This window comes from Chelon labrosus, assembly GCF_963514085.1.
Source record: "Chelon labrosus genome assembly, chromosome: 14".
NCBI classification, from domain to species: domain Eukaryota; kingdom Metazoa; phylum Chordata; class Actinopteri; order Mugiliformes; family Mugilidae; genus Chelon; species Chelon labrosus.
The window spans coordinates 7,841,193-7,862,738 of record NC_140347.1 but is presented as its reverse complement, the minus strand read 5'-3'; the positions used below and the strand labels follow the sequence as shown (position 1 = coordinate 7,862,738).

At 41.3% G+C, this 21,546-nt stretch overlaps 1 protein-coding gene across 1 annotated transcript; it reads left to right on the top strand.

Moving 5' to 3' along the window:
* Positions 1-1,387: 1,387 nt before the first annotated feature.
* Positions 1,388-17,275, top strand: slc30a2 (solute carrier family 30 member 2; the record flags this gene model as incomplete). The annotated part of the gene is made up of 8 exons (XM_084559902.1): positions 1,388-1,470; positions 11,510-11,721; positions 12,253-12,399; positions 13,216-13,369; positions 14,234-14,453; positions 14,769-14,874; positions 16,207-16,341; positions 17,121-17,275. The coding sequence occupies 8 exons, from the start codon at positions 1,388-1,390 to the stop codon at positions 17,264-17,266; spliced, it is 1,203 nt and encodes a 400-aa protein (XP_084416028.1). The 3' UTR covers positions 17,267-17,275.
* Positions 17,276-21,546: the final 4,271 nt, after the last annotated feature.

Below are 21,546 nucleotides of genomic sequence, written 5' to 3'. Positions count from 1 at the left end.
AGTATTTTTTTTTTTTTTTGGTAAATTAACGTAATGCTAAGACAAGCTAATAAGTTAAGAAGTGCTCTCTGTTTTCAGATTTTTGGTTGGTGCTGACTTTATTTCACACAGAAAAGCTACTGTTTAAGCAGATTGACGAAGATTGTTCAAAGTTCCGTTTTTCCCTACTAGATCTTGAACGCAGCATTGGCGCGGTAATCAGGAACGCTGAGATGAGATGCGATGACCAGAGACGACTCAAACTTAGTTTTTGTGTCACATACTAAAACATATTAACACATTTAGTCAAGAAAATTATAAACTATTAATTATAAAAGACAATCGACAGATAAACTTGTTATTTTTTTTTTTTTTGTCTTTTGCCATTTACGGCCCTAAAACATCCAAAATACATAATTAAGCTGATGAGTTAAAGTTATTATCCATAAAGAAAATAAGATCTATTAATGTCCTTACAGTGTTAAGACATTATTACGAGACTGGCACCAATATGGGCTATTAATCTGTTGATATGACACAGATTTATGGAGTAAATCTTATTAAATCCGGATGCATTTATTGCATTAAACATTGATTTATATTTATGACTCCTGCAGGAAAAGAAAAATATTTTAGGTTTTCATATTTAAAATAATCTTAAATCTGTTCATGCCTCTATGCATGGATTAAATTAGACTGAAATTGAGTCTTTTAATGCAAAATCTTTTTTTAGAAGCCCTTAAATCTGTAGCTGTGTTTTATTTTCTATAAATCTGCACATTTCTTCTGGTCCTTTTGGATGTAATTAGAAATACAGAGGTTCATGCTGATTTTAGACACACATGAAGTATTTTTGTAAATTTAATGCAGGGAATCAAATGCATTGGCTCTTGTTTTGTCCTCCCCCCCAGTATATTTTAAAGAAACTCTTCGCGGCGATGATGAACTACAACATCTGAACGATCCTGCAGATTGATTTCCGTTGCCGTCCCAGGACTCAGGCACCGGAGGCTGGCACCGGTTGATCAGTCAGGCTCTGAGGCGTCCAGGAGCAGCAGCTGCAGAGAGATCAGGGAGCTGCTGCAGCTCCGCGTGTACGAGGCTCCACATATATATATTTATATATATATAAATCTATTCTTTAAAAAGCAACACCTCCCTCAGAAAAAGCCGCATGTGGCTCCGTCCTCCTGCTCCTCTCTCTCTGCGCCGCAATGAAGGAATTTCCTCGTTTGTTCTGAAGTCAGTGACAGAGATGAGGACTTTCCTCCGCGTCCGCTGAGCTCCACGGGATCGACCTCAGCTGCAGCATCCTCCTCATTTTTGGTTCTGTTTTATAATTACTATCGTTTTAAAAAGATCACCTTTATTTTTTGTATATTTTCTGGACTCAGAGCAGGAGGAATAAATGGATAATAACGCCGCAAACTCGGAGAAATCTCACCTGATAGACGAGAAGAACGCCAAGATGTATTCACTTAAACTACAGAGGTGGGACAAATAATCATTTATATAAAAAACTGTAGATGCATGAATAATTATAATGATAATACTAATAATAAGAGTGGATGAAGGATGAGAATATAATATGCAAAGACACATTTTGAGAGGGTGAAACTATTTATCAAGTTTTTTTTGTGAGAACATTTCAAGTGAAAAAGTTTCTATTCTGCAGTGAACGCATCATGAGCCGTGCACCGTGTGTGTGTGTGTGTGTGTGTGTGTGTGTTAATGTGCAGTTGTTACCGTGGTGCATGTTAAGCAGCCTGTCTCTCTTGCAGGGCTGTTTTTTTTTTTTTTATGTGAATGAACAAATTCATTTCCATGCTTGGCTTGTTTCTGGACAGCCTGTGACAAATGGCCCCGGGGCCCCAGCTCAGTGAGCGACGCTAAAAACTCATCAGCTGCCATTAGAGAGAGAGGTGGAGGAGCGGTAGAGAGGTGGAGGAGCTGTAGAGGTGGAGGAGTAGCAGGAGTAGCAGCAGCGGCTCTGGCTGCACGATCAGCCCGCATGGGACGAGGAGGAGGGACGGAGATTACTGAGATTAGGAGCTCCGCAAAAACGAGAGGGGTGGTCTGTAGGTCTGCAGGTGGAGGAAGTGGGCTTAGATTAAAAAAATTAAAATAAAATAAATAAAATAAAATGAACGAATACAATTTAAACTGTCATAATAATAAAAATAATAATAAAATTGCATCGAGAATATTTTTTTTCTAAATTTAATAATATTTATTAAGATGTAAAAAATTATAGAAATGAAATAGAATATTATAACTATTAATATCATAATAAAAATGTAATGAAAAATATTTAAAAATAAAATATTCACTTACTTCAGCAGCTAAAATAAATTTCACGTTTTCAGCTTTTAACAATAAATGAAAAATAAAAATAAAAAATAAAAAACACAAATCTGGAGGAATATTTATTAATGAATCTATTTATTAATTTATTTTATTTTATTTTATTTGTGCAGGTTATTTTATTTTATCCACAGGCCTCGTCTCCAGCCTCCTCATCAATAATCCCAGATCTCAGGCTGTTTGTTGCAGTGAACTGATCGCTTTGATGAACTGGTTCTCAGATTATTATAAAAACCCTTTTCTTTTCTTTTATATTTATTTATTTCAGCCAGATTCTGCAGATTTAAATAGATAAATAGATATTTTAGGCTTTGGAGGCCAAAGAAAGAAAGGATAAATATAAAAATCTGTACGTTAAAAGGAGATTTGCAGATATTACTGATGACATTAAGGCCTCTAAAAGAATAAAACATGAAAAGAAATGACATGAACCACTAGACAGAGAGAGAGAGAGAGAGGTAGAGAGAGAGGTATAGGCTACATGTGGCGCTACATTCAGGATTTCATGCACCATTTGCAGCGTCCTTCTGCGCCTGCGTGTGTCGTTGTGTCATATTCAGCATTTTTTTCCCTCCCCCAGCAGCTGGGTTTTATAAAGAAGGACTCATCTCCACCCAGAAATGTAGACTCACTCACTAGCCAAAACATTAGGAACAGAACACCGGTGAAAATGTTCTAATATTACAGTCCTGCCCTGTGGTGCTGTTAATCTGGACTGAATTAAACACTAAAGTTTTAAAGAAAAGGAGCCAAAATCACCGTCTGATGATTGTACAAAGAAGAAGATAGGCACCTGAAGGCATCTTCTGTTAGTACCTGCTCTAGGTCTATAGAATTTTTTTAATTTAACTTTTATTTCATTCATTTTCTATAACTGCTTGTCGTCTGGGGGAGGCTGCAGCCTATCCCAGCTGTCATTGGGTGAGAGGCGGGGTACACCCTGGACAGGTCTCCAGTCAACATGCACGTCTTTGGACGGTGGGAGGAAGCTGGAGAACCTGGAGAGAACCCACGCAGACACAGAGAGAACATGCAAACTCCACACAGAAAGGAACCAGAAAGTTCTGGGTTCTAATCCATCTGCCGACTGGAGTTTGCATGTTCTCCCTGTGTCTGCGTGGGTTCTCTCCAGGTTCTCCAGCTTCCTCCCACCGTCCAAAGACATGCTTGTTAGGTTAACTGGTGATTCTAAATTGGCCGTAGGTGTGAGTGTCTCTCTGTGTTAGCTCCAGATATAAACCTAAACTCAACTGAAGACACGGAGGAAACGTCTCAGTCGTCCAGGTCACGGTGTATCTAGAACTAAGGTGGGATGAAGACGTTTCCTCCAAGTCTGGAACATGTGTGACTCACTGAAGATTAATTCCATCCTCCTTTCTCATACAGATCCTCGTCAATTTGCTCAAGTTAAGACCCGGTTGCTCACAGTTATCATGTTTACATTTCAGAAGGTGTCAGCTGTGAGTCTACTTCATTTTCTGCCAATCATTTAATTAATGAATCAACTAATCACTTCATGTCTGGTGCAGTAGCTGCTCTCTGATGAAATAATCAAACTGACTGTAGTTTCTGCTCTGTGGGGGGGCCTCCAGTTAATTTAATCCTCTACACTTTAAACACTTCACAGATTAACAGGCTGTAAAAACCCGGTGATTAAATCATCCTGACTGAAAACAAACCGATAGTCGACTGGTGATCAGTCATTCTCTGTTTCCTTCTTCTCCACTCAGAGGATTTATTATTAAACTTTCTCTGGCGTTAACGTCGTTGATCAGACGCAACGAGATTCATTTTCCAGGGGAAGATTAACCAATCAGCCCAGAAAGTATTTGACTGAGTATAATTGTTAGTGGAAGGAGGCCCCAGTCTGTGATTGATGGTCTTTAAATGAAGTGAATCCCTCAGATAACATGAAGTTGTGTAATAAAATCAGTCGTAGTGGTAGATCTTGTTAACAGATAATCTCTGCGATCCACTGCAGCTCTACCTGAACATGAATGAATCAACAGTTAATTGTAGACGAGTTTAAAAAGATCACTGCAACTAACTGAGATGCTGAGGATCCTCTCAGAGAACTCCTAACTGCGCTGAACTCTGACCAAGGAATGGACAGATCTTAGTGAGGAGGTGTGGTTGACCCCGTTGTGATTGGTTGATCCTAAAAGCTAGATAAAAAAAAATACACTGTTGGTGATAATGGGCCTAGAATGGACCATCACATCAATAGACTTAATAATAGAATCTAATCTCTATGAAGACTGTGGAATTATAAATAATACTTTACATAAATTTAAAAGGATCCTCCAAAATGTGTGATTAAACTCAGGCCCACTATCACAGTATTCACTCATTCATTCATTCATTCATTCACCATGCTGGTCATTTTTCATCCATTTGGTATCAACAAGGGTAAAATGGCTCAGCTTTCATCAGTTTCTGTGATTGCTAACCGGCCTAGAAGAAGCAGTGTCGGTTGGCGTTCAAATCTTCCACAAACCGAACAGCAGTGGAGAAGAAAAGAAGTAGGAAACCCAACTGGACAGAGGAACAGTGTTTGCTTCTGGCTCAACTGTGAATAAATGTGTTTAGAGACGTAGATTTAGCTCCAGTGTCACACTGCAAGCCAAGAAGCAGGCATGGGGAAACATAGCACAACAGATAAATGAATCCTTTCTGCTTTAAAAACTCCTCCTCCCTGCTCTGAACAGATCTCACCTTAGGAGCTCTCTGAAGATTCTTTAGGAATACCTTTTATCTTTACCAGGATCTACTCTGAACTTGGAGGGGAAATTCTTAGAAAACATCATGATCCTAAGGATTTTTTTAGAGTTTGGCCGCTAAGAGCAACTCTTTGAATCTTTAGGAAAACGGGCCATGGTCTATAAAGCCGATAACTGATATTTAAACCCGATACTTGATCTATAAATCCGATAACTAATCTATACAGGCAGTAACTGATATTTAAATCTGATAACGCATCTATAAAGCCGATACCTCATCTATAAAGCCAGTATCTGATCCATACAAACGATAATTCATCTATAAAGTCAATAACTCATCTTTAGCCAATAACTCCTTCATAAAGTTGACAACTCTTCTATAAAGCTGATACCTGATCTTTAAACTCGTTACTTGATCTATAAAGCCAATAACTAATCTATAAAGCCAATACCTGATTTTTAAACCTGATAACTAATATATAAATTGATGTATAAACGATAAGTAAATGCTGCCTTACCTACAATCCGTTACTACATCCTATAACGCTGCAGAACTTCTACAGAGACACGTTTTAATCTGGAGGACTGAACTGTTTTCATCATCGATCAATAAACTCATTGGTTACTAAACCTATTCCATCTAGCTTTACCAACGTCTGTTTTCAAAAGGCCAAAAACTAGCAAAATAGACTTAAATGAGATGTTTTAAAATTGACAAGTGAAAAAGTATTAAAAAAAAAAAAAGCTGCTCGTAATTCAAACACATCTTGTTTAGGTTGAAGTTTAAACCTTCAGTTTAGCTCTGGTGTCTCTGCTGGTGTTGATTGATGTGCTCATGTTGTATTTAGTAAAAGTCGGCCGCAGCTCTGCTCACTAATTCATTACAGGGGTTTTATGATATTGCCCATTTACTAAAGTCTATTTGCTGCATCGTTTGCTCTCTGGTAATACTGGTGATATTTCAGGCAGCATAACTGTCACTGGGTTACTGGGAGTCTGGCACAAGATGTTGAGTCTGTCACGGCTCCAGTAATGAGCAGTGGAGTCAGTCCTTTGGTCAACACCACGGACTTTGGTCAACACCAGCTTCAGATTAAAGTTTAATGTCATGTTCCTCAAGTAAAGAACTTAAAGCTTTAAAGTGAAGTGACTGAGGGCATGACCAATGGAAGTTTCTCAAATGTTTACCCCAAGGAAACATGGTCCACGACTTTGGTTCCTACAACCATATTCACCACTCTGATAGTGGGCTTGGAGCGGCATCGCTGACAGTGTTTTCTTTTCAGGTAACATTGACGCATTAAGAGCTATCTCTGTCCACATAACAGTAATGTTTTTATGATCTGATTCTGGTTTCACTCAGAAACATTTGGGGTGGTTTATTGTCAAGAGGATTATCTACATCACTAGAGTCTGGAGCGTCCAACCAACAACCAACAGTTTGCCTCAAAGTGATCGACAAGACCATAATCATCCGACACATGTAGAGACTAGCAGCCATGTGGTGATAAGAGGCTGTTGAATCTTGATCACGTTCAGTGAATTGTAGTGATGACAAGAGGAAAAAACCTTGGGCGACCCAAAGTGGACTGAGTTGGTATAAGTTCAACTTTCTCCAAACGTTTAGATCCACGACTTTGGCTCCTATCACCATATTCACCGCTCCGAAAGAGGGCTTGGAGCGGCATCATTATTAGTATTTCCTTTCCTTAAATAGATGCCAAGAAGAGGTAGGAATTATAAAAGAAGGTTACCTAAGCAACCAGAGGCTTTTATTGGCAATGACGACCAATTGTTCATAACAAAGTGATGAGCGATGAGCGAATTGGGAGCTTTAGGCTATACATAGCTAAAAACTAGCATCATCAAGCTAACATGTTATGGTCACCATCTTGGCGTAGCACATTAACACGCTAACAGATGATAAGAGGTCAAATAAAAGTCAGGAAGCCCTTGAATGTATTACAGTTCACCCTAAAGAGGACACGAATATCTGTGCTAAATTTCATGGAAACTTATCCAGTATTTCACATAAGATTAGTAAGAAAAGTCAGCCAGATTCATCCTCTGGAGACCAGGAAAGTGTAATTTTATAACAATCCATCCAGTAGCTGTTGAGATTTTTTACCAAAGTGCTGGATTTACCAACGAAAAGACGACGCCGACCCTCGAGCTTCGCGACTAATAAGGCGAAAAACACGAACGAGGTTCCGGAAATCTCAGCAACAAACCACATTTTTGGAGACTGTTGAGACTCTTCCTTTAAGAGAAACAAAAGGCAAAAGGAAAAGGATTACATCAGAGCGTATCGGACAGATAAATAGATCATCTGTGATTATCAGGCCACAAAACATGTCCTAAGAAGAGCTGTAATAATCAGATGATCTCCTAAATCTAGCACCGACGTCTCGAAACACAAAACACCGTTGAATCATTTCTCACTGCAGTGATTGCTCTGATACAGCAGACTGCAGTTGTAATTAAATGCTTTTTTTTTTTTTGGTTTTTTTATCCTTCGGTTAACTGCCGAGGACTCATTTCATTTCACAGATCGGTGAATGTTCCCTCAGGTGTCTGAGCTGCTGATGCAGAGTGTCAGTGAAGGGGGCGACCGACGCCGTTCACCTGCCCTCTGGGGTATTGACTCAACAGATGAACTCTATTTCAACGTGAAATCTAATATTCATAACGCTGCGTGCGCCATACTGTCATTTTACCAACCAAGCACTTAAGACGGCAGCAACACTCGATTACTTTGTTGGACTAAGGCAATGACTATTTTACTACTTTATTATTACCTCTTATCAAAGAGATTCATTCAGCAGTTTACAGTGGAATGCATTGTTGCTTGAGTGTTGGTTTTATTTAAATAAGTTCTGATGAACGGCAGCAAATCTGGATAAGAGTCTTGGTTGAATATGTTTTGTACTCATAAGTAAAAATCTGTAAAAATGTAATCGTTGACTTTCCCATCCATAGCCAACCCAAAGAAAGTGTTGCTCAAAGACACACTACAGGTGTGGTTTACCTGCGACCCATAGTAGCAAAAGACAAACAAAAAGGTTTAGGTGTAAGAAATGTTTTTTGTCCCCCCCCCCCAAAGTCTTGGGATGAAATATGAAGCCAGTGACACTAGTGCAATTGCAGTTCCTTTAATGTCCACTAGAGGCTGGCTACAAAAGTGAGTCAATCCCCACTGACCTCATAACATAAGAGAAAATGTCTTTCTTTCAAAATGGCTGCCACTGTTAGCTTTGTAATCACATCACATTGGATTAGCAAGAAGCTACAACAGTTTGAAAACACATACAAGTATATGTATGTAAATTGCCAATGCGTTGATTTGGCGCTACATAATTTGAATTCAGTTAAAGCTAATGTGGGATTTTATTTATTCGTATGTAACATGCTAGCCACTTTTGTAGCTTCTTTCTTCAACTGCAATATTTTGTTGCTGTTAAACAAAGTCAAAAATCACTATTTCAAAATGGCTGCCACTGTTAGCTTTGCAATCACACTACTTATTTCAAACAGCTCGTAGCATTCAGTTAGCAAGAAGCTACCACCACATTAAAACATGTATAAGTCCCACTAAGTGTATTTTCTTGAGATCTTGTTGCTACATAATCTGAATTTAGTTAATGCTAATATTGGATTGTATTTATTGGATGTATCAGGCTAGCTAGCTGTAGCTGCTTTGTAGCGATATCACTAGCTACTTTCTTGTTGATGTTAAAAATAGTCAAAAATCACTATTTCAAAATGGCTGCCACTGTTACTGCTTTAAAATCACACTACTTATTTCATGTACCCTGTAGCATTCAGTTAGCAAGAAGCTACAACTGCATAAAAACTCCTGCTATGTATATTGTCTTGAGATAACAAATGCACTCATTTAGCGCTACGTACGTAGGCTACAGGGTAGTTAGTAACAAGTGCTATAGCCATAACTGCTAGCTCCTTTCTCTAACTGCAAGATTGTGTTGATGTTAATGATATAAAGAAAATAACAAATTGTCCACTAAACTGTTCATAATTAATAGCTGAAGAATTTGTATATTTCCTGGTGGTGTTTAGCCCGTATTCGGCTTAATGCTAATACAAATATAACCTTCTTATCTTTGTTAAAATGACAACAAGGTGGTTGAATTATAAAGTCACTAGCTTAGTTTAGGACTTTAATTTATTTTAGAATATGTCCAGAATCTGTTTCAATTTGCAACACATCAGAAAAAAGCTTCAAGCTACAGAAGCTAGTGGAGCAGATGCTACCTCCCTTGTGTTATTGTTTGCAGCAGAGCAGGTTGGGTAATGTTTTTGTGTTTATTGTCTGAGGATATTTTGCACAAATCCTATTAAAAAAAAAATGAAAGTCTCTGCAAACGTTGGAATATATCCTCCCCTCTAGGTGCCGTTGTGTGTTTCCATGTAGTATAAGCTAGCATGAGTGTGTTTATTTCCCTCGTGTCCCAGAGGTGTAATTGAAGAGAATCTGTTTTCCACTTGGCTGGTCCTTTTGACTCTCGGACGTCCCCTGAGACGAGTGTGTGTGTGATAATGGCTAATCATGCAACGCCCACAATCTCCTGTGTGAAGAGTGTGTGACACGAAGTGTGTGTGCAGTTATCTGAAGCGAGGCTAAATTAGTTTTTTTCCACCTCATTAGCCGCATCATCACCACCTCCTCCATTCACTGGACAAGGTAAAGAAGAGCAGCAGCGTCAGTGTGATTAAAATGGAAAAAGACGCCGTTTTCTTACTTTCCTTCTCCTTCACGATTAAAGTCCAGTTCACTGTAGGACGTGTAGTCAAAGAGGAAGTTTAAGTGTACACGACTAGCTTGACTTTCAATCATATAAACCCGGGGCAGTGATTTTAAAAACAACCCCCAACATTTGCTTGATTTACACAGTGGTTCAGAAATATTACTTATAATTAAGCTTCAGTCAAGGTCAGTCAAACCCTTCTTAAAGGAGCAGGTCAACATTTCTGGAGCTACTCTTGTTCGTTTTCTTGCAGAAAGTCAGAGGAGATGATGTCCCATGTTTGTGTTGTAAATATGAAGCTATAGCACGTAGCTTAGCTTAATATAAAGTCTGGAAACAGTCTTCCTGGTAAACAGATAGGTGACATACCTGATACTGACCCGCCAATCTGTGCTTATTAGGCGCCAACAGATGTACTACAATAAATACGCTGGTTAAATCTTTCAGAAACAAACGTGACACGATGTTCTCTGTTCTACAAAAAAATTGGGAGTCAGTTCCTCCCACCTCGCTGCCAACACTAATCGATTTCATTTCGTTCTTCGCCGGATGACCGGTCTCACCGTTCTTCCACTTAAGTGAACATTGATTGCAGTAGACTTTGTCAGGTTTCCACTTTGTAAACCATTCGGACTCCTCTAAACGACACGGGCAACGGCTGCAACATTTGCACAAAAAAAAAAAAACGCGACACCTAATATACAGCAGATTTGTTGCCATTACAGGATGAACAAACTGCCCGATGCCAGTGAAGCCTGACGCAAGCTGGATCTGAAATGAGACAGCCCAGGTTAACGTTGGCCAAAAGACGTCTAAACTCTATTTTCTACTCCCATAAACAAATTATTCTCAAACAAGCCTTCTTTTAATACACATTTAATGTCATTCAGATACAGGTGTCTTAAAAAGTACCTACCAGATTAGTTTACATGTAAAACTACAAAAGATTTTTCCTTTGGGCAAAACAGAAACTGGTTACTGCTTAGAGTCTGGTGTTTGTGGACCCATCTATCCACCCCAACCTCAACCCTACGCTACTTTCTTCTGTCATTCTTGGTACAACTACTGGATGGTGCTGTCACCCAAACATAAACATGAGTTCTTCTTGGGTCCTTTGGGTTTTCAGGTACGTCATGATCAGCGCTTTCTACTTCGTGACTACAACATACAAATCTTAAACTCAATATATCCACCCCAGTCTCAACCCAAAGGCTTCTTCCTTCTCTCATATTTGGTGCGCCCAGGCTGTTCTTGGCCAAAATGTCTTAAGTTCCCAAAGGTTGCTCTCAAATAAACGAATGATTCTCAAACAGGTCGTCTTTTGAATGCAGACGTCTATAAACAAGTGACTATCAGATTAGTCAACACCTACAAGAGGAAAAGATTTGCCTTTGAGCAAAACAAGAACTGGTCAGAGCCCTACCTTAGAGTCGGATGTTTTCCTGGCCCGTCTATCCACCCCAATCTCAAACATACTTCATACTTGGTATAACTAGTAGATGGCGCTGTCAGCCAAACATAAACATGAGTTCTTCTTGGGTCCTTTGGCTATTCTGGTGTCTAGTAGGACTTTCTATCCCATAACTACATGAACGACAGAAATTAATCTAGGACATTAAGACTGACCTTCTTTCTATTCTTGACATATTTTCTGTTGCCCCTCCCCCCCACCCCCTGCAGCTCCTTTCCAGACTCCAAAGAGCAATATCCGGACATCCCTTTCAAGAATGGAGGTGTGTCCGGTGCCATCGAGCTGAAGCGACCGGTTGGATCCCACTGCCACGGCCCAAAAGCTCCGGTGTGTGACGAGAGCACCGACAAGATGCTGGCCAAGAAGAAGCTCTACATCGCCTCGGCCGTCTGCCTCGTCTTCATGATTGGCGAAGTCATAGGTGAAAGAGCTCACACCTCAGGAGGAAAAGTTAAAAATGAGATTACAAGCACAGCAGGAGTGGTCAATGCAGACATCACACACTGCAAGGCTGAACTCTTGAGCAACTTGAGTTGCTTTTAGTTTAACTTTTTATTTCTTTCTGCATAAAACGGTGGCTGGAATTCACGGTGGCCTCACTTGTCTAAAACGATGTGAAAGAATAAAATCTCTCTTGCACTCGAGGAGACAGAGGGTTTCATTACTATGAACTATCATGATGTGTAGCTGCTTTAAATTCCAGATTTAATCTTCCTCTAAACGGCCGCAACTAAAAGACGCTATTACTCAGAAAGTGTCCTCAGGAGAGAAGTTTTTAAAGTCGGTTTCTTTTTCTAGGATTATGACAAAAGAATATCACGTGACTGTTGATTGACAGACTGTAGATGTAGATGTTTACTGTTATGTGCATTTAACATAGTAATATTAGCTGGACTTAAAATAAAAGCAGCTTTATGGAGATTCATTTAATCTTACTCTTGGTTCCCTGCAGGAGGCTACCTGGCCCACAGCCTGGCCATCATGACCGACGCCGCCCACCTCCTGACAGACTTTGGCAGCATGATGGTGAGCCTGTTCTCCCTGTGGATCTCCTCCAGACCGCCCACCAAAACCATGAACTTTGGCTGGCACAGATCAGGTGAGGACGAGGGCTCAGATCAATGCTTGTTGGGCGATTTAGTGAGAAAATGGCAGCGAAAACAGTCCTTGGGTACAACGTTGGATCAGTTGTCAAAGAGCTTAAGTTTGTCATTTACCACCCATGGACTGGATATAAAATATGGATGGATGTAGCCACCTTGCCTGAGAAGTTTAACTAATCTTTGGCTCCAGTTTCCAAACTCATGAAAGTCATGAAAATTTCACAAATCCCATAATCAAGTTGATATTAAACCTTAAAGTTTGCGTTTGGGAGCACGCCAACTTCCTTCACATGTCTAGTTTAAGGTTTTGAGCCAGGTTGACCCCTCCATCGCCCCCAGCTCTTCCTTCTGGAATCACAAGGAAGGCAACAAAGGGCGCTGAAACAAAGCGTGGAAGGTAATCCAACCAAAAATCCAAAAAGTCAAAACTTAGAAGACAGGGAACAATGGGGAGCTGAACTGAAACACAGAAAAGAGCTGAATGAACAGACAAACAGGACAAAGGACAAAAGTGAAAGGAAAGACTATATCATATGCAGAAAAGATTCTAAAGTCAGTACCATGACTATACGCTGCTAAATCTGTAGCCAACTTCTTGGTGAATCCAACTTGTGGCAGGATTTGTGCATTTCTAAAGCTCATTTTAAATGGTTAATCACTTTAAAAAGTTCAGTCTTCAGAGCAGAAACATCCCAGTTGAAGTTCTGCCTCAGCAGTACCCGGTCACTAACTCAGACCGAGGTGTGCCGCCTTGTCCTGCCGTGAACCGTACGACTACATTAAAGTGATGGCTGCTTCTCTTCTCCCTGCAGAGATCCTCGGGGCATTAGTCTCCGTCATGTCCATCTGGATCGTTACGGGAGCTCTGGTCTATTTAGCCGTCGAGAGGATCGTGCGCAACGACTACGAGATTGATGGCCACGTCATGCTGGTCACCTCTGGGTGCGCCGTCATCGTCAATATTGTGTGAGTGGCCGTCAGCTAAACGGGTGCTCGGGTAGTACCTCGGAGCTCGTAATGGTCTTGTTCCACATCGCTGTAATGAAGACAGAGATTTTAATTTAAAGCTGCACACTCCATGATGCTACAAAAACTGGTTTCACGCTTTCTGCAACTGGCTTTGAAGTGCTTTTACTTCTATTCTAAATGTTTTCAAATTATTTCTTATACCAGAATGGTCAAGCCATAACAAAATAGGTCGTAGATTACTCGTACATCAAGGCCAAAGTGCAGGATCAACGTCTTGCAACTAAAGTTTCTTGAACTTTATGGTAGTTTTATCGTCATCAGTGAAGGTTCTCAATAATCCAGGTCTTGGTTTATACAAGAAAGCTGAAACAAACTGGAGAGTTTTTTGAAGATGCTTTGCCACTTTTCCAAGTAGCTTCTTCAGTTCAGTTTTACGGTTTCATGTTTGTGCCGTCCTCTGATGGACTCATGTCCCAAGGTTAACGTTTGAACAGGAGTCTGATTTTAGGGCAAGAAAGGGTCTTGGTGAGCTACTGATAAGATTTCTAACGTTTATGGAACTGGTTTTCTGGTTATTCAAGACTTCTTAAGTGGAATGTTTCCACAAATCGGAGTTAATGAGTTTTTCACCACTTTGTGTACACGACTTCCTGCGTCGTAACCTAGAATTCCATTTGAAGGCGACATTAGTCGAGTCAGGGTCTGTCAAGACGGTGGCGGCCGGAGACGCCACACTGAGCTCTTTGTCCATCTTGATAAGCAGTCAATGGTTTTTCCCAACAAACTTCAGTTTCATTTTAGTAGGAATACTGCTGCTTCCCGTGTGCCACTAAGCAAGGTTTCTTTCTCTCGTTTCCACAGCATGGCCTACATCCTCCACCACTCCACCACCTTCCACGCTCACGGCAGAGGTTACCACCAGATCGACGAGGACGGCCAGAGCCCCGTCGGCCACGGCCACTCCCACTCACTCCTCAGCGGCCATGGCAACGCCAGCGTCCGCGCCGCCTTCATCCACGTGGTCGGAGACCTGCTGCAGAGCGTCGGGGTCATGGTGGCAGCGATTGTCATCTACTTTCGGGTCAGATATAGCTCACATGTGACCAGCTATGAGATGAGTTCTCAGGACAATTCTTTGTGGCGTTATTGCTTTTAAAAGCATCCCATGAGACTCCAAGAACCAATTAGAGCTATATTTTAATGTGATCAAAGCACGAAGGCTTTCATTTATCTCGAGCCTTGTTTATTACAGATGAAAGGTTTGAACGTTGCCGCCCACATTAAGGATGCTCACTCTTTCTGCCCGGAGCATTTGAAGACCTCACGACTGTGGGGGGAAAACACCATCTGACGTCTGTTTGCTCACCACACAACCTCTCTCTTCTCTCTCTTCCAGCCAGAGTACAAGGTCGCCGATCCCATCTGTACGTTCCTGTTTTCTGTCTTCGTCCTCTGCACCACCATCACCATCCTCAGAGACGTCTTCAGGATACTCATGGAAGGTACCCGACCCCAAGATAGAGTTTCTTCTCTGAAAAGTGTTTAAGATTGCAAGGGCAAGAGTTGTAATACAGAAGGACGCCTAGCTTTAAGACTGGAAGGAGGGCAAACAGCCGGCGTGCCCACTAGATTTTGTGGTCGCAGTATTTTTAAACTAAAGCCTGTGTCCTTTGAACAATGGGGACAGGAACAGAGCTTTTTTTGTTGAAGTTGGAGCTAATAAATGTTAAACTACGTCTACTTGAACAGAAACCACTGCAACAGAGAAGATATCTGAGTAGATATCTGGTGAGTAGGTGGCAGGAGCAGAGAGAATTTTCTGTGCTCGTCCGACTGCCAAAAGACGAGGAAACACATTTCAGACCAATCCTAGCTGTTGCGGTCTGATTGCATTTCCGAGGAGGTGGACATCAGGGTACGACGCAGAACCATAAATCAAACTTTAGACAAGAGCCAGGAAGCTGCTTCTACTGCTTCTTATGCTAAACTTAGAGACAGCAATGGCTCCAGCTCTGTATTTAAATAAAAATATTTCACTGAATGCAACAGCAAAAGTGAAACCATAGGCAGCAGCGGGTTACCTTATCTTAGCATGAACACTGGAATCAAGAGGTAGCTTTATATTCCAGACACTCTGTCCATCATCACATAAATCCCCGCCCAGATGATCTGACTGATCGTTGCAGGAGCGTAATCAGTTCCCAACGGAGAGACCCCAGACAAACGTTCCACCACCAAAATAACTTAGTGGCCAGTGGAACGTCCGTCTCCTGTCCAAGCTATGGACAAGCATCCTTCTCTAAATGTCGGACTACTCCTTTAAGATGAGCAGAATATTTCTGACCAACACACAGATTTTTTATTTTTGAGCCTCGGGCTGCGAACAATCTGTCGAGTTCTGACCTCATCTGACAGGGTTGACATCACACGACGCTAAAGGCCGTCATGTGCATTCATGCGTGAGACATACCAAGGTAACGATGCCTTCACACGGGAAGAGAACATGCTGCACAGCAAGAAGACTGTTGATTAAAGAAAGATTTTACTGCCTTCACACACTTTAAAACTTGTGAGTTTATGTCGACCAAAGCAGAATAGAACAGATGGTCACATCCCGCGGCCATCGGGAGATTTAAAATTCTCTTTACACATCACTAAATGTTTTCTAAGATGACCATCAGAGATGTAGTACCGGGGGCGTCTTTGAACACAGTTCAAAAAGAAACTATCCTGCAGTGTTTTATTATGAAAAGAACAGAAATGAGCCAAAAGAAGATACGAAGCTAAATGAAGCAGACAACACAAGATGCATTGAGTGACCTCTTGTTTTCCAGGGGCTCCTAAAGGAATTGAGTTCAACTCCGTGAAGGACGTGCTGCTGTCCGTGAAGGCCGTGAAGTCCATGCACTCTCTGCACCTCTGGGCTCTGACTCTGGGCCAGACGCTGGTCTCTGTTCACCTGGCCATAGGTAAGGAAACACACCGACCTAGCATCGGTAGAGTTTAATGGAGTAAAGGCAGACTGGGGCGGGTTTACCGTGGACTACATCTCAGTGATTAACGACTGAAAAGAAATAATCCAATATAATGCGGAGTAGAGACAGATTTCCAATGGTAGCAGCGGGGAAATTGAGCATTTTTGATGACTTGTTGCAGAAAATAAGAACATTTCTCATCGTGGTCTGGACTGGACAAATTAATTTACATTTTTCATTCATTCATTGGGTTCGGGTTCTGGTTCTGCTCAAGGTTTCTTCCTGTTAAAAGGGAGTTTTTCCTCGCCACTGTTGCCTTTTTTTAGACTAAAGTGCCAAAATTTCTCTGGTACCAGCTTTAAATTGTGAATATTAGCTAATCTCTCAAATATAAAACTTATATGTAACATCTGGGTATGTTCAGTTGGGTGTCAGGAGTTCATAGTAGTTCATTTTCACGACATGTTTTGGACATTTCAGACTAAAAATCACATAGATGCTATGTTGATCAATGTATTCTCTGTGTTAGACTGTGTAAGACTTTAATGCAAATTTAAGCTACTTGAAAAACCAAACTTTACAACAAATGAGCTCCATGTAAAGTAAAATGAAGGTGCAGACTGAAGGTGGCTGATCTGGATATATTTTGCTGCAGGCTTGAAATAATGTGGAGATAATTTGAAATAACTGTCCTCCAGTCTGACTGATAAACGTGTGGAAAGAGAAATCAGAATGAAATAAACTAGACTCACTCATTTCTACTTTCTCGTCAGAGGAAGGAGCCGACCATCAGTCTGTGCTGCAGGAGGCCACCGACCTGCTCCACACCAAGTTCGGTTTCTACAACGTCACCATCCAGGTGGAGCTCTACTCCGACGACATGAGCCACTGCTCCCACTGCCAGGACCCCAGTGACTGACACCCACACTGGACCCGACCGGACTGGACCCAACAGGACGTGGAACGGCTCAGACGTGTGGTCGTCCTCTCTGGGCCGGCTGGACCAGTGAGGGCTGGGTTCACAACGCAGCCTCTCGCTGGAAGAGTGTTTGGTAGATTGTCGCGTTCACTGTTGCATCCCGAGACGTCAGACGGCGAAGTCATCCATGTGCTGGTAGCCGAGTGCTAGTTCTGGGGCTACATGCTAACGTGGAACGTGCTAGTTAATCCTCAAAATCCCTCTTCAGAATGTGTCGCATGAGATTTTTACCAAACACACAAATAGGACCGGGGTTAAAATGTACAAGGGGTTGATAAGGTGCTGGAAATTTACCAGAAAGTTTTAGCAGGTGCAAACTGGGTATATTGTTAAGTTGAGAAAAAGGGTTGTACTTGCACTTGAGTGTGTCCTCCAGGTTTGTCCATGCATGAAGACATTTGGGCAACGGGCTGCCATAAAGTCTGCATTAATATGACCATGACTGAGGAGCAGCGGAGCCCAGGAGTCAGGAGCTCATTTAGAAATGAAGTAGATTATGTGGTAACGAGAATTACAAATGATATAGGGGCACAGAACGGCCCCATTCAGACCCAGCATTAACATCCGTCCTTAAAGTCCAAGTGTGAACACTGATCTGATGACCTGACCACATGTGGAGGTGGTCTGGAACACGTGACCTCATTTCTTTGGTAGTGTGAACACACAGTGAGTCCTGGGTCACGTTAAAGACCACCCACTCAACAGGGCTGATCTGTGGAAGAGGAGTTTTAACTCATTCATTCAGAAAGTCTATTCATTAGTAATGAGTCTTTTAAAATATTCTGTCCTTGTAGCTGTTAACTAACTAACTAAATAAAAAAAAAATCTAAACAAGAATTAACAAATGATTATTGAATACGGGAACACTGTGTGATTCAGTCAGCTGTTCTTGGTTCTGAAACGACAGTAGGTAGAGATCCTTTAGAGATCAGATGTTAAGTGCTGGCTAGGGACGCATGTGGAGACACATTTAAATATCAGGTGTGAACACAGGTCAGATGTTAATACAGGATCTGGACGAGGCCACTGATGGCAGTAGCCCATTAACAACAGAGTATTATTCATGAGAGTCTGTTTGTATTTATGCAACTACGTCAGGAGAAAACACGTTTTGTTTGTCGTCTGTTTCCGGGTTGAAGCTTCCTGAAAGTAAATCTAAACCACTGCCTGATCTTTCATGTAAGTTACTGAAAACTGCCAGATCCAGGAGCACAATTTATTTTACAGCATTTGGTCGAATACTCGTTTCTGAACTACTTAGAAAGGCTACTTCTGCACAATGGTACAGCAAATCCGTATGTATTAGCATGCTAACCCAAGTTTGTGCCTCTGGTGTAAGGCCTAATATTCGAGTTACAGAGCCAAGCATTGGAGTTTTTAGAAAAATAAAGACGAGATGACCTTTTGAGGCTTAATGTTTTAACCAAGATCTGGATTAAAACCAATCCCAAAATTCTAAGGCAAATTTTTTATGTCATGAATCCAAAAAGATTTACCCGGCGATAAAATGGATTAAAAACAATCTTCTGAGTTCCATATTGGATTGACACTTTCACAATTTGGGTATACGTTCATTCAGGGTCGTTAAATTCTGAAAAACAGCCGCTTGGCTCCGTAACTTGAACAAATAACAAATGTTAGCACGAAGCACCAGATGGACATCTACCAGGACACATGGATGACTTTAACGTCTGTGGTTTCAGCACAAAACGTCAACACAACGTCATCTGCTACGCTCTCGCTCTACACTCCACGGTCATCGCTTTCCAGCTAGCTAGCAAACATAAAAGACATTTTAAAGACGTCGTCTCACGTTGGTTGTTGCCTTAGGACGATCACAGATGGCTGAAGCTCATCTTCAATCATCGACTCTTTGGTTTGGACGAGGAGTCGCTAAGGCTTTCGTTGATGGTCTTTACAGCTGTGGTGTTAGGTAAACTGTCCAACTGAGTGCCTCTGGTTTGTTCAATACTTCCGTTAACTTCCATCCCATCAGACCAAAGATCTAGATTCGCCATTTCAAAAGGGGTTTGGAGGGTCAAATGTGATCATTTTAGATTAGAGAAAAATCCAATGGAAATATAAGGACAGCAATCCTGAAATGTCTACTTTTGGTGGTAGTTCTTTGGGTGATTCTGCCCCACAGTTGCAGAGAATGCACAAAAAACCAGCCTAAAAGTCAGTAATGGTGCTTTCAGATATGTCTCTCATGTCTTTCCCAGAGGTGGACGGTGTTTTGACATGGATTTAAACAGAAGCAAAATGAATTGATAGAAAGTGTCAGACTGAAAGCACATTCAGCTACTTCCAGCGTCAGGTGTGAGAGACAGTCTGGTCTGAGGGCAAATATGATTTAGTTCGGCAGTTGGACGATATTAGTTTCACCTTTGTACCGTCATCCATCTTGTCGGCGTCTCATCCCTCCTGCAAACATCCATCTACTGTACGTCCCTCTGTTCCATGAGCCTTCCTCTATCAGTCATGCAGCAGCACCGACTTTTTTAGTCGGCTGATTCTACACCGACATGTAATCTTACATAAAACTGAGTGTTTGTTCAATCATTTTCTCATCAGACATCAATCCGTTCAATGGTATTATTACCCAAGACTTCACGTAAAAAGACTTAGCTGGTTTCTTAAATGTTAGTGGAGTTGATGCTGGCTTAAGTTTGGACTGAAATGCCAACAACGGTGGCCCTGCAAGTGTGACGACATATCAATAGAACAGGACGGACTTAATAGTCAGTAACATTTTACCCACTTATTTACTGGCAATCACAGTTTGAACCCTTTGGAGACTTCCCATGTAGTAGAGGGACAGTTAAGGAGGTGAATAAGTCCAACTGTCTCTGTACGTTGGCCAAAGTCTGAATATTAATACTATTATAATAACGTTTCAAAAATAGCAACAGGTGACGTAAATTACTTTTATGACTTAACAGTATCAGGCTAAAAATGGTTTATTTATTATGCTCATCAAATCACTCCACTATAATCATAATACTTAAATATATCAAAGTCAATGGCAGTTAGTGGTAGTCAACTTCCGGGAACCATGAAATCTGGCCTTTAGCTTAGAGACTCTGTGTCTTCTAGCAGCTATTGGTGAAGCTCATCTCCTGGGAACCATGAATATCCACAGGAAGTTCTTACCATTGTAAACTAATCCTATGTTTTGGCCAGATGAAGGCACCGGATGGGCACGCTGCAAATGGAAACGAGACGGCATGAAGCATCTTGGTTAAAGTTTCACCTTTGCACCGCCCGCCTACTGTCTGGTCCCCCTAAACATTCATCTCCTGGAGATCAGGAATGTGTACAGAGGACGAAGTTTAGTTTTTGTTGTTGTTTGCACGTGTAAGGTTTCTTTGGTTGATGATGGGATCAGTAGAAAGGGCCCATGTGGTTGTCAAAAGCTTCGTGATAAGATTTCATCACTCATCCTCTGGGGACAATGACTACAACCTTCTGGTGCCTTTCTCTCAAGCCACTAAAGTAAAGGTTGGGTAATGACCATGTTGGGTAAAAAAAAGACTTCATTTAAAGAGTGAAATGTCATTTGGTTTCGACTTTAATGGCATTTTTTGGGGTAATGTTGGTGCAGATTCATCATCTGCTACATGTTCCATCTCCTGGGAACCATGAATATCCACAGGAAGTTCCTACCAAGTAAACAAATTCCACATTGTGGCCAGGACAGAGGCACCAGATGGACATGTTGCAGAGCAAATGCAAATGGGCACGAGACGGACTATTAATGATGTCCCCTACCATCTAGTGTTAAAGTCTCACCTTTACACCACCCGCCTACCGTTTGATCCCCACGCCAGAAAGTGTCCCCCTAAATATTCGTCTCCTGGGGAGCAGGAATGTGTACAGAGGAGGAAATTTAGTTTTTGTTGTCGTTTGCACATGTAGGATTTCTTCGGTTGATGATGGCATCAGTAGAAAGGGCCCATGTGGTTGTCAAAATCTTCATGATTTATAAAAATTCATCCTCTAGGGACAATGACAACGATCAAAGACCCTCAAGCCACTAAAGGAAAGGTTGTGTAATGACTATGATGGGAAAAAACTCCATTTAAATAGTGATATGTCATTTGGGTTTGACTTTAATGCCATTTGTTTGGGTGGTGTTGGTTCAGATTCATCATCCGTGGACGACAAACACCAGCTACATGTTCCATCCCATCAATTCTTTGATTAATTTCATTTTCCGC